The following is a 13,387-nucleotide window of genomic DNA, read 5'->3' on the forward strand; positions in this document are numbered from 1 at the left end:
GTTCTCATGCAGATGTGTTGTCAGTGGTGCTGTGCAAGCCGCAGGAGGGGAGGCGAGGCTGGCCTTGGGGCAGAAGAAGCCTGGGGCAGCCTGCAAGTCATGCACAGGGACTGCGCTAAGTGGGAGAAAGAGGCTTTTAGTCCATTCACCTTTCCTACTTTCATCAGACAAAACCTTTTAAAGTGATGTATAGGTCTGGCTGCTTGCAAACCAGATTATCTTGCATACAGAGCTGTTCGTTGTGCTCTTCCTAACTCTTTCTTCTCACCTATTTCAGTTTTGGAAAATGGCAAAGGGTAGCTGTGTGCAAGCCAAGGCTATGATCTGCCTTTGGGTTTATCTTCAGATCAGCAAGCCAAAATCTGTGTTGTTGTTAGGTAACCACTAGGCACACCACCACATACAGGGAAAATTTACAGGGAACGGAGTCTGTAACCCCACATTTCACTGCCACACATGCTGTGCTATCCTCCCTCCCATCACTTCGCTGCACTGATACCGCTGTGCTGGACATGCTATCCCTTCTGGAGGCAGCAAGGGGTAGCTGCCCAGTTGTACCAGCATGCACCATCGTTAGGCAGCATTGTCGGTTTTGACAGGCAGACATGACTGACAACTGTCATGTCAAATAAGTAGCTGTGTGGACATCAGCTGTGGTGGTATAGTTGCATCAGCTGTCCTGGCAGGATGGTTAAAAAAAGTACAGAAGAATTTACTGTGTGAAGGAACTGGAGTGTTTCTGTTGCCTCCACTGCAGCCTTTCAGCATGTAACAGGAATGGTCATCTACCAGTTAAACAAAGCCATTAAGTAATGCTCATGAGCGCATGTCTAAAAATTGTTGTAAATACTGATTTGCTTAAAGTTTAACTTGAAAGAACTGCCTGCTGTCAGTGGCTAGTCTGTAATCCAAATTATTAGTTAATCGTCTGTTAAAAGAGAAAGCAAAATTTCAACAAGTTGGTCTCAATACAGAAAGGAGGTCTTTGAAAACTGTTCGACAGTTAGGGGGTTGATCAGAAAGCATGCTACATTGCTAAACAGACCTGAGGTTTTATTTAGAAGTTTCTGGCTAGTTTGCAAGAAGAGGAAATGCCACTTGCATGGCTGGGACACTACCTATGACTAGAAATTCCCTTCATGTAAAATATGAGCAGAATAGACGGCTGCTGTGAGCTCTCAGCAAGATCTGCAACCAAAGAAGTACTGCTTCTTTTCTGATTCTGGCCTAGAATAATCCACCAGAGCAAGGCTCTGATGTTTTTGTATGGAAGCACTTCTGCAGAGCAATAATTGGCATCTGTCTTGGCTGAGAGGAGGCTGGGCTTGTGTTGTAATTTTTCACAGGTTCAAGAAAAGAAAGTGTGCATCCTCCCCTTCTCATCTGCTCTTTACCTTAAGACTTCTCAACCCTCTTAGAAAAGGGGATATGAAAAGGATGAGTTTTCCTGTTGTTCAGTGAATGCTAGTTTTGTAAGCAGCAGGGCATTTCGTTGCCGTACATCAGTTGTTGGTTTCTGGCCTGGTATGTTGAAGAACACTGGTTAAGATTTCCTTCCTGTCCCAGGGGAGAGCTGCAGTTAATCACAATTACCCCTTGCTCACATTGTCAGTTTGGGCCATGGCTTTTAAGAGTGGAGCAAACAGTGAGAGACTAAGAAAAGTTCCTGATTTTAAGACCCATTTCTTCCACTTCTGCTATTCCTTGTTCTTCAAAATAACATTTCTTCTTAATTTTTACTTCCACTGAGATCTACAGGGTTGCCAGAAAAAAACACCAATATGTACTTGCCATTGTGTGAATAGAACTCCAAGTGAAGCAAACCATATTCACGTGCTAATATCCAGCTCATCTGAAAGAAAAATTGATGTTTTGAAAGTTATAGGTTAGTTATGTTCTCCCAAAACATGATGTGTCAAGTAAAGCCTTAGACACTGCCAAGCTTATATTTCATGAAGCTTTGGACGGCTTAAAATGTATATCCTCCTTATTATTTTTCATTAAAAGAATTTTTCATTAGGCTTTCACATTCATATGTTCACATTTTGAGTTAAACTGTAACTTTTCATCCTATAAGCCTCTAATGAAAAGACTTCCACCCATTCCCAAAGGGAGCATTATCTAGAATGGAATGACGTATAACGGAAATCACTATTTGGGCTAAAAAACAAGTGTAGTAAAGTATAGGAGAGAAAAATCTGGTATTATACCATAATCCTTACTTCTGCAAGCCTTGGTTCTACCCTCTGCCCTCCACAACAGCAGAAAGCAAACTGTTTGACCAGGTGGAAGAACCAGCTAATAGAAAGGTGCACAGGGTAGGTAAGCTACTAAATCAAAGCTGACTGGCTTTGACAATATCTAGAAAAGGAAAAATATATCCGAATAAGTTTTTTCTCGTTAGCACTTTCATGATAAACAGTTTCAACCCACCCTTAGCAGTAGCCCATGCTGTTAAGAAGCATTTACACTGGCTGATGTTGAGAAAGGTCGTATGAAAAAAAACCCTTTTGGTATCCTAATACCGGTATTTCCTTCTCTGTGCACTGCAAATAAGAGCTTCAATTAGTGATACTCTTTAGATATCTCATGAAATACATTAAAATAAATGAAGACAAATGGCACCCATCAGTGTGTTAGCAGCATGCTGAAATGCCATCTGGAAGGCGTTGATTAAAGGGCAGGCACCGTCCCTGGGCCACGGTCAGCAAATACTTGGAGCGATGCCACTAATGATACGCTTGCTTTGCGGAGAAGAGAGCAAAGGCGGCGACTTTTCCTGGTCTGAAAATGTCTCACCCCATTAGTTGTTTCTCTGGTGTTACTTGTGGAGAGAGCGGGTGCTCTCCCGCATTGCCAGGGGAACTAGGGTGCCTCCAGACAGCAAGCTAAGGTGAGGGCAGTGGTGTTTACAGATTTTTTTTTTTCCAAAGAAGGTCTGTGGTTTTGCACGTGTGGGTAGGAAATGAGTTACTTAGCACAGTCCAGCTCCGTGTGAAGTCAGCGGGCTGAAGTTTGCCATCCTGCACTTAGTGGTAAGTGCTGACGCTGTGGTCCAGCAGTGCAATGCAGATCCTGGTGATCCTTTTAAGAGCGTAAGCACATTCTCCACACACACACACACACACAGGTGTGTGCATGGTGGATTAGGCTGAGCCAGATGCCAAGAAGTTGGTTGAGTTCATGACATTTTTTCCTTTGAAACCATAGCAACCACCACAAAACAAATACTGGAATTAGAATTGAAATGCATTTCTTCTAATAAACACCTTTCTCTTTCCCCAGACTTAAGCCAAAAGTCATTTAAAAGGAAAAGATCTATCATAAATTGGGCTTTTTGGCGTGGCCCAGGCACTCACTTGGACAATGCACCCCTCTCCTCAACATCTGCTGCTCCTGGGAAGCTGTTTGGCCTCTTGCTAACAGCCATCTGTGAGGATGACAACCTGCCCAAACCCCTCTTGGTGAGTCCTAGGCTCAGGGCTAGCTCTTACAGTGGTGGAATTTCTTTGTGTAGTGAATGAGAGCATGGGGACACTTTGTAAACGGGACACTGAAATTACCCAAGTAGAGAAACTAGAAGGAAACCTCATTCGTGGTTCTCAGCAAGAACTTTGGTTTTTAATGTATGCTGTGGTCAGGCCTGGTTAATAACAAACAGCTTAAGAAATGCATGTGAGTAGTGTGCTGCTCTGGGCTAATTCTTCTTTGTAGCCCACACTATAAGGCTGGTTCCGTAATCCTCACTTACACAGTGTAAATAAATGCCACGTTCAGACACACTTTTTAAACCACTCCCAGGATCTCTGTAAAATCCCCAGCTCCATAAATGTGGCATCTACTGTCCCATATAGAGAGCCCACACATGCATACAGGTGCTACCTGGCCTTAAGTAGACAGTTTCAGAGCCTTTCTTGAAGGCATCCCAGGGCAGGCAAGCACTCTGGGTCCTCATTTTTCATCTGACAGCACCACTGCAAAAATAAGTGGGAAGGCAGAGACTGCAGGAGCATCTTTTCATCCTGTCTCAAGGCAGCGCTAGCGCTGTGGGTGCTCTCAAAACCAGTCGAGGAACATGAAAAAGGTTGTCCTAGAGCCCATTCCTAGGCATAATTAAGGCAAATGTGTGGCTTTTTGGTCAGGACTGAGAGCTGCAAGTGAAACGTTTGCAGAGTGGGAGTGAGCCCCGCAGGACTGGGCCCCTCATCCCAACATCCCGACTTTCAGCTGGAACAACTTGCCAGGACCCCACTGAGATCAGTGGGGTTACACCAGTTTACAGGAAGAGATGGTTTGTCTCCTAAGCTTGTGCTTGATGTGCTGCTTTATCACTGCCTGAATAGTGAATCATACCAAGACTTTTCAGGTCTTTTAGTAGTGTGGGTTTATTATTTTCTTTTGAGAAATTTTTATAATTTAGGTTATTTAAATAAGCCCTCCAGAGATGGACTCTGTAAGAACCTGGTCTCTCATTCTCTCTGAGAGATGAGCCAATGCTGCGTTTCAGAAATTTCTCCAAAACATACATATTAGTAAAATTTTGTCTGAAAAAACCCAAAGCTACCGAGCATAGAATCACAGCTTGGTAGACATTGTGCTTTGAATCTTAAACACTGTGTTTATGCTACAAAGTATAACTTACTTTTGATTTCATGCAGCATCTCTGGAGAATGGAATACTGCATCTGAGGGACTGTGTGGGATTTACCTGCTAGAGAAGGAAAATATCAGGGATGAAAGCTGCAGGCATGTTTGATAGCTCTGCTTCAGAGCTTCAAACGTGCTTTCACAGCTGAAGGGCTCTCTTTTAGCCATTGCCACACTGAATTGTCTTACACGGTTAGCTTCATTCATGTAATTATGTCTGGGTTTACCACTTTAAGAGGGGCTTTCCAGATTTATCTTGTGGGTATTTTATTCAAAATATATTGCCAAAGCATTCGTTCATGTGCTAAGATCCTGTGCTGTGGGACTTAGCCTTTTTTGACAACAGAGCTCTAAATCCCTGCAAAGAAACTGGAAATGCTGACGCGAGTCCTGCTACCATGAAAGGTGCTCCTCCAAAGTGTCTGCACTTACATGAATGTTTAGCTTTCAACTTCTGCAAGAGTGAGAAAGAAACGTTAAAGAAGAAAAGTAAAAATAATAGTTTCCATTAGACTTATTTGCATCGCTGTGTGTCAGGAAGACCTGCCTTACAGCCCAGACTAGGAAAGTCACCAAAACCCACTGCTTAGCCATTACTGTTACAGTAACTCAGTTTAATGATGACAGACTCTCCCCCAGTGTCCATTTTCTTGCCATTTCTTATGATAACTCGGTCCTCAGACCACGGCGTGCATGCACTAATCCCAGAGACTGTCTGCACGCGTTTCCCCCTTGGAAGAGACAAACATGACAAATTCCACATCGCTTGGAGCAGGCCTGGGGAGAGGTGACCAGCAGGTCTGAGAGATGGCCCACAGGAGACTGCAGAGAATTAAGCAGCTGGAAAATATCATGTACATGTTACCTCAGGAGAGGTCTCTGATTTCAGCATTTCCTTTTCTGCTCTTTTTTCTCTCTTATTTAGCAGAAGAAATGAGGCCCTCCTGTTATTTTAAAAGCTAGGCAGGGATCTGCTTGTTTTCCCTTTCCTTTTAGATATCTCATTTAGTGAGCTGCCTACCTGTTTACTCCTTTGCAGCCTCATTGGCTTCATCAGAGCCATAAGCAAAGCTTTAGCCCCCTCTGGGTGACCTCCCAGGCCCACCTTGCCCCAGAGGCGGTCCTGCTAACAGCCCTGAGCTGCTTGCCGAGTACGATACCACGCACAAGAAGCAAAGGGGGTAAAAATCTGACTCCGATCTGCTGTAGAAGTGCAGATAGATATTAAACAAAGCACTTTCCAGCTTAGATAAAATCTCATTTTTTTCAGATGTTAGGCAGGGAACAGAAGTCTTCGTCTCTGGTCGGTGATAATATCGAGCACACTGGTGAGCAGTGAGGGTCTCATATCTCCCTGCAAAGTGGTGTCTGGCTGAGGCCACTGTCAGATGCAGAGCTTTGGATTAGGACCACTCTCCTTTTCCCATACCACAGTGTTCATATATTTAAATGACTTGGCTAAAACTTGCAGAGATCCTGGAAGATCACATAGGAAGTTAGTGCTCAGCAGTGGCAGCACAGTATTTCTGAGGGGATGTTTTCCAAAATCAGTGCCCCAGACCACAGCTTCGCTGTGCAGTTTGGCATGGCTTGGAGGGTGCGCCTTGACTTGTGTTTGATTTGTGAGCTTTTTGAGGACTCGAAGGTTTTGACCTGTGGCAAAAGTGGCAAAACTACATTTGAATGGCACTAGACAATAAAATATATTTCTGAGAAAGCCTCTCTGCCTTCTGATTTTGTTTAGGACATGCTTTCCCTCCTTTACCAAGAGGGCCCTTCCACCGAGGGTATTTTTAGACGCTCTGGAAGTGCGAAAACCTGCAAAGAGCTCAAGGAGAAGCTTGATTCAGGTGCTGAAGTGGACCTAGCCTGCGAATCCATATTTGTGACAGCATCTTTGTTTAAGGTTTGTGAAGAATGTTCCTTTCCCCCTTTTTGGATGAGAGCAGTGCAGATCCTGGGCACAAACAAGTAGGACTTTTCCCCAGGGACAGCCCCAAAGAGGACTTGGTGGGCTGAATTAAGAAGAACGGGCTGGCTCATTAACATTGTGAAGATCTACAAAGGAGGCCACCACTGAATTAGGATGGAGAAGAGAACTAGCCAGCTTGTTTTGCTGCCAGCTTTCCTGAGGTCTCAGCTACAATCTGGTCTTGTTACTCTCTTTATCTCTGCTCAAAGTCAATGAAATACTAGAAAGGCAGGTTTGCAGACCTGTTTCCTTACTCGTCAGTCATACCTTACACTACAGACCCTAGCAAGCGTATAGTGTTGCCCAAAATATTTGGATTAATTTTCCCATGCATTATCTTTTCTTACAGACTTGTACATTAAAAACAATGTTCCTTGTGCAAAAAGCATCCCAAGCCTTCAGTAGAATTTCAGCTACGAGGAGGACTGGCGTATTTCTTTTCACATTTTAGTACAGTGAATCTGTTTATGTGTAGTTTTGGCTTAAAAGAAATAATAATCTCCATTCTCAAGCAATCACTGCTTCGGTGGAATAATTTTATTGCAGAAAGCCATTCCTCTTGCAGCCATGTGAGAGGTTTTCATGAGTGAGATTTACACAATTACTTTCCTACTGGTGGATTTAGGACATGCACTTAGGGCAGGACAGCTGCACCATGCAACGTGCTGGTGTGCAATATTCATCCCATGGTAACAGTTTCCCTGAGGGGCAATTGCTTAGCATTTATAACAGTGAAGAGCAAATGTGTTATTCATGTGCATCATAGCTTCCCTTACCCTAGCTTGTTTGGGAAGCTAGGATTTGGGCTTCTTCCCAAGTTGCAACAGTTTGCCCGCCAGTGGTTGAGGTATTATGAAACAGGAGCAGTAAGACTATCCGTGACTAGTGTAAGTACTCCATTACCAAAAGGGATTGATTAGGGAAAGGAAGGTAGGGGTGCCTTGGAGTGCTTATGGTCTGATGGTATCAGAGCTTGTCAGCTAAGGAGACGAAATGGGAACTACAGATGAAGTTAAGTGATAAGTAAAGGCAGACATTATGCAGCATCAAAATAACTGGTACCACTGCAGATTTTTTAGTTCAGCAATAGCGGATGAAGCATCCAAATACCTATATTTTGACAGGAAAGGGTGAGGAAAGAGCAGGAAAAAATTCACTTTAAGCATACTCCAAAGTACATGTTTATCTCAGATGATTTTCTGCTGGTTTTGGTTGCTGTGTAGAACAAGATGTTTGTCAGCTAGTGCTGTCCCACTGATACATCCTCTTGTATCTACCTATCTTATTCCTACTCCCTCCCACGCTCCAGAACAGCTGTTCACATGTTTTGTTCTTCTTTTCTCTTGATAAGGATTTTCTTCGCAACATCCCAGGCAGCATTTTGTCATCCCAGCTCTGTGATAAGTGGGTCTCTGTAATGGATCAAGGAAATAATGAAGAGAAGATAAAAAGCATCCAAAGGTAGAGTTACTTATATTCTCTGTATTCTTTTTCTATAAATTTATATCCCAGAATGCAGAATCCCAAATATTCAACTTACAACTGACAATTAATTTTTCTTAAAATAGATTTGTATATCTTTTGTATATGCTAAAAATCATAGAATCATAGAATCTTTGTATATGACAAAGCATTCAAACTTACATATATACTTAAGCGATTGCCTGTGTGGGACAATTTTCTGACTTTCTTTTGTCCTGCTTTTCTGCCTTTTGTGGATACCAGTAAATAAATACAATATCCTTTCATGAAAAAAGAGATTTATGGTATTTATAAATACACTGTCCAAGACCTGGATTTCTGCCTGATACCAAACCCAAAATCATCCACAGGGAACTTCAGGGTCCTGGGTGAAAGGGTGGCTGAAATCAGTTCCTCATATATTCCCCCTCATTCATCTCAAATTTTAGTGACCATTTTGAAGCCAAGATGGAATTGTGAATGAAATACTGGAGCATAGTGACGAGGGAAGCCTCCACCCTTGCAGGTGATATAAAACAGAAACTGGGCAAAGTTTATGTCATGGGAAACAAAGCTTTGTACACTAGCTGACCTCACGCGTACTTAGGTACATAGATACTTACGGCAACTAGATGGCATGGAGAGACAACTGAACTGTTCGGTTAAGTGAATAGTGAATCATCAGGCACCTTAGGTGAAATACAGTTTCATGACATACATTATACTTGGTTCATTAGTTTGACAGAGTGTAATTTTAATTCTGTGTTAGGGTGTTTTCTGTCCTCCCACAAAACTGTTCAGAGATGTGTCACAGTGAGGGAAAGCAGCTGAGCAAGAACACCTCTTTGACACACTCCCTGGTTTAATTAGTGGACCATGTTACCCTGTTTCTGTATTTCCATATCTTGACTTGTGTGTATCTATGGAAAACGGTTTTATTTTGTCCAGTCACTAATCTGAAGAATTACATTTGTATATGTTTTCAGGTTAATAGAGCAGCTCCCCAGAGCTAATGTTGTTCTCTTACGTTACATCTTTGGAGTACTGCATGGTATAGAAATGCGATCTAAAGAGAACCAGATGAATGCATTTAATCTGGCTATTTGCATTGCACCTAGCCTGCTCTGGCCTCCTGTTTCCTCCACTCCTGATATAGAAAGTGAATTTACAAAAAAGGTAAGAGACACTGCAGCGTAGTAAAAAAACAAACTAACCTTCATCCTGCTCAACCGAGCTGTTCGTTACAAATGTGAAAACAGTCAGTACCTCTTCAGATCAGGACTTGTCCTCTTATCAGGGCTCCAGAAACATTCATCGATCCATTCTCATAATCTGCCTGGAAGAAGGGGAGAGAGATCATAAAGCAATACCCAGTGTATTAGCAAAGTGCTTCTCTCATCAAAAAGATCTCTGGCTGTGGTGACCTTGGATCAGCACAGAGTAGAAACAGAAAAGGTGTATACAAGGATATATACTGGGTCATTTTAGCTGGGCCTGGCTGTTTTCCACAGGGCCAGGAGATTGGGAGAGGAGTTCCTGGCTGTCGGGGGGTGTTTGCTCCCGTTCCTCATCTGTATGGTGAGCTTGCCCTGAGTGGAATAATGGAAGATGTGACACGACACTGCTCTCTCATTGCTTTGTTGCAGATTTCTAGTCTGGTACAGTTCCTCACTGAGAATTGCTGCAGGATTTTTGGAGAGGAAATTACCTCCCTCTTTGGAGAAATACTGATGACATGCAAGAGAGAGAACGGCTCAGGTAATACCGATGATGTTTTGATCCTGTTAGACAGCTAAACTCAGACAGGCAAAAGAGCAGTATATTCCATGGAAGAATGCTGTTCCCTCTTCACGTGGGGTTCCCAGATACTGCTGTTCTCTTTCCTTTGCCCAAAGTATTGGTGATAATCACTGATTCAACTTATCATAGACCTGGACTGTATCACAAAATGCTCTCCCAAAGAATCCCTTGCTCCTATTCCAGTCATCTGAGCCACTATGCTAAAAAAGAGGGGAGGGGAAACAAAGAAAAAGAAAGACAAAAATCTGGGGAAGGTTTCGTCTCAAGTCTAGAATTTTTGTCCCAGCCTATGTTTTCCCAGAATATCGGGAAGTCAGTGACCAACAAAGGTTATAATACAGCTGTCACACCATTATATTAGGGTTGAAAGCATATATTCTTCATTGTCAAAAGAGAGAGATCTCCAGAGTTTCAATGGGACATCCAGATTTTGCTCCTAGCACATGGGATCTGCTGTGCAGGGATGTGCTGGGATGTGCTGGGACTGAGAGCTCAGACCCACAGTAGGTTACGGCAGCTGAACAAGTTTTCAGGCACGCAGTGAGGCATGGTGACTGCTCATGCGTGAACTCCGTCTGCTGCAAATGTGAGATAAGTCAGCTTAGCATAGCCCAGAGCAAAAGAGATTTAATGTAATTCCAATTATCACATATATGGAATAGGGCCCAGGTGTGCACTGCTCAGTGGAAATGAGGTGACTGTTTAAACTGAGACTAGAACTTTCTTCATAGTGTTGCTCTTAAAAATACTGTATTTTCTGGAAGACCATAAAAGTACCAAGTATGCCCTGTTTTCTTCATTTGCCTAAAAGAAGGAAAGAAAGGTTACATGTTGCTTTCAATATTCAATAACAAACAGAAAAATTCAATAAATTACTGATTCAATATACTATATGTAAGTTGTTGTTTATGGCTGTATTACCTACTACTAAAGTTCCCTACTTAAAAAAAAAAAACAACACAAAAAACCTAACCCTTATTTGTGCCATTATCCTGTATTTCTTGACTGAACTGAATTTAGCACTCATTTCAGTTTTTCCATTTCAAAATTAGACAGCAATTTTTTCTGAAATTATTGGCATTTCTGCTTGAAGAATTTTTAAAGGGCAAATGCTTCTGAAAGTAAAGGATACTTGCCAAAAAAAAAAAAAAAATGCAGCTGCTTGTCAGCAGGGTGGTTCTGTCACTGATGTGTTAACACTTGGTTTGTCCTTGCAGATGCTGCTTCTCTCCATCTGAATGACTCTTCCTACGACAGCCTGGAAAACGAGGCGAACGATGAAGCTGACTCCTCTTCCAGCGACTGGATTAAGAATCGCGATCAGGATAACAGGAGCAGGGAGTCTGTCTTCACTCTGAGTGATGGTGATTCAGAGCAGACGGAGGTGGATGAAATCCAAAGTAAAACCAAATCGAAACAGTTGGCAATTTCTGTTGATGTACACCATAAATTTTCATCACAAGAAAACTCGGAGAACGAGTCTCTCTGCTCCAATGCACTGGGCTTCACTTCAGCAGCTACCTCAGGCGCTCTCAAAACCTTGAGGAGACACAGACGCTCCTCAGAGCCGGCAATTGGCCTCCTCGCCCCCAGCTTCGCCCGCATTGGTGACAGTCATGAGAAGGCAACACGCAAAGCCAGCTGTGACATTGTCCTGTCTCACGAAGACGAAGACTATCTCCGTCAGCTTCGGTCATTGCAGATGGAGGGGCAAAAGCTTATCAATCAGAGCTTGATTATAGGGATTAATGTTGGTAAAAGTGACAACACAAACCAAAATGTCGAAAAGAAAGACTTGTCCCATTGCCTCCTGCCTCCAACGCCAGAGGGATTAAATATTTGCTCAGGATTTAGCTCTTCTAGCCTGTCTTCTCCTGGGACGTCTCCATCTGTGTCATCAATGAGCTCTCTGGACAGTGCTTTCTCCCAGTTCTCAGACCAATCTGTGTTTACCCCAACTGAAACCTCCTCCCCTTTCGATAGCACTTTTCAGTCGCTAAAGAAACACGAAGACACTGCCGCTGAAGCGGCTGATGACTATTTGGTTACACCCACCAGGCTGCCACCATCTCCACAACCTACCGATGCTTTGGCTGAGGGGGGCTTGGTGGAGCCCAACAGCAGGCCAGTGCCCCTGAAACCTACTGACGGAGTTGACGGCTATTTGATTAAGCCTGACATTCAGCCATTACCTCTGAAAGTCACAGGAAGAGACAGACTTCATGATCCAAGATCAAAGAGGAGGTCTAGAAGAGCATTACAGCAATCCAATGTTTGAAGAGACTGACCAAAGCTTTTTTGCGGAGGAATCTTAACACTTAAAATAAACACCGTAAAGAAAATGCCTTTGGTGTTAATGTGTGTTCATTTTAAGTTCAATATCCAGGTTGTTCAAATTTAATTGAGCAGTCCCCAGATTTGCAGGTTTTCTTTTTTTAGGAAACTGTCTGAGTAATGTTGCCACATAAAGCTTTGCAAGAACATTTTAAGAATAATAAAAATTGCTAAAAAGCAAGAAAACGGAAATCTCTCGAAAATCCAGAGGGGTCCCAGGAGGTAACTAAGAGAAGCGCCCTGTTCTCTGAGCCTGCCAGGGCAGCAGGCTGCCTGCTGGGCCTCTCCCCTTCACCACTCATGTGTTGAGCCTTGCGGATGTGAGTCCCAGTCCTTTGTGGTTTTGATGTAGCGTGGAAAGTCAGCATAGCTTCCATAACTGTGGTATTATACTACTGTTCTGAAACCGATAGGTATTACCTTCATTGTCCTCCAAGGAATAAGTGTATTGTTTTCTGTATGTTTATAAGGTATGGTCAATAGGTGTAGTTATTTCTTTCACACTGCAAAAGAAAGAAAAAAAATAAGCTCAAAAATATGTAAAGAGAAACGCTGAAGCTTGTAACTGACACCTCGCAACGCTGTGTGTTTCATTTATTGTGCTTCGTTGGCTGTTCTGTTCGTGTTTAAGTTGTGAATAGTTTCTTAACATTGCTGTAAATGGCATTATGTATTATTGCAAGCAGAACACATGTAATTTTATTATGCAGCATCTAAAACATCATATAATATATTAAAAGTAATGCATTATCTAAATGCTTTGAGTTTGTATAATATATCCTGATAAATTTTGCTATTATATATGTTCTGAAAAAAAAATGTGTATTTTTGTACTTGCAAAAAACTGCTGCTAATTTTACGAGTTCTGTTTTGTTGTTACAGCACTGGTATTGATGTGTATGCATTCAATGCTATATATTAAATATTATTTGTTATGTCATAAATTCAGTTTATATTCTGTGTAATTTTTTTTTAGGTGTCAGTTCTACAAGCTATTGCTGAAGCCAAAGTCCCAGTGATGCCACTGCAAATCTTGCGGGAGGAAGGACTGCAGCACTTTTCCCCCTCTTTGGGTGGCATTGTTCATACTGTATGCCATCATCCTCTTAACTTTTGTAAATTTTAGTACTATTCAGACGAGAATTCCTACCCTTTTGCTCTTCGCCTAGAGAGA

The 13,387-nt window shown here is 42.5% G+C and overlaps 1 protein-coding gene across 2 annotated transcripts in view; it reads left to right on the forward strand.

Annotated features, from left to right (window-relative positions):
- Nucleotides 1-13,161, forward strand: part of ARHGAP20 (Rho GTPase activating protein 20) — a 62,916-nt gene extending 49,755 nt beyond the window's left edge. For both annotated transcript variants that reach the window (XM_087757330.1, XM_087757332.1), the window contains exons 10-15: nt 3,286-3,464; nt 6,391-6,552; nt 7,970-8,079; nt 9,066-9,255; nt 9,726-9,837; nt 11,097-13,161. In XM_087757330.1, coding sequence (XP_087613456.1) covers nt 3,286-3,464; nt 6,391-6,552; nt 7,970-8,079; nt 9,066-9,255; nt 9,726-9,837; nt 11,097-12,157 — 1,814 coding nt within the window. In that variant the 3' untranslated portion in view covers nt 12,158-13,161. The remainder of the gene's footprint in view (nt 1-3,285; nt 3,465-6,390; nt 6,553-7,969; nt 8,080-9,065; nt 9,256-9,725; nt 9,838-11,096) is intronic.
- Nucleotides 13,162-13,387: the final 226 nt, after the last annotated feature.

This window comes from Nipponia nippon, unplaced genomic scaffold, assembly GCF_047370975.1.
Source record: "Nipponia nippon isolate SJK-2023a ecotype South Korea unplaced genomic scaffold, ASM4737097v1 scaffold_2, whole genome shotgun sequence".
Classification (NCBI taxonomy): Eukaryota; Metazoa; Chordata; class Aves; order Pelecaniformes; family Threskiornithidae; genus Nipponia; species Nipponia nippon.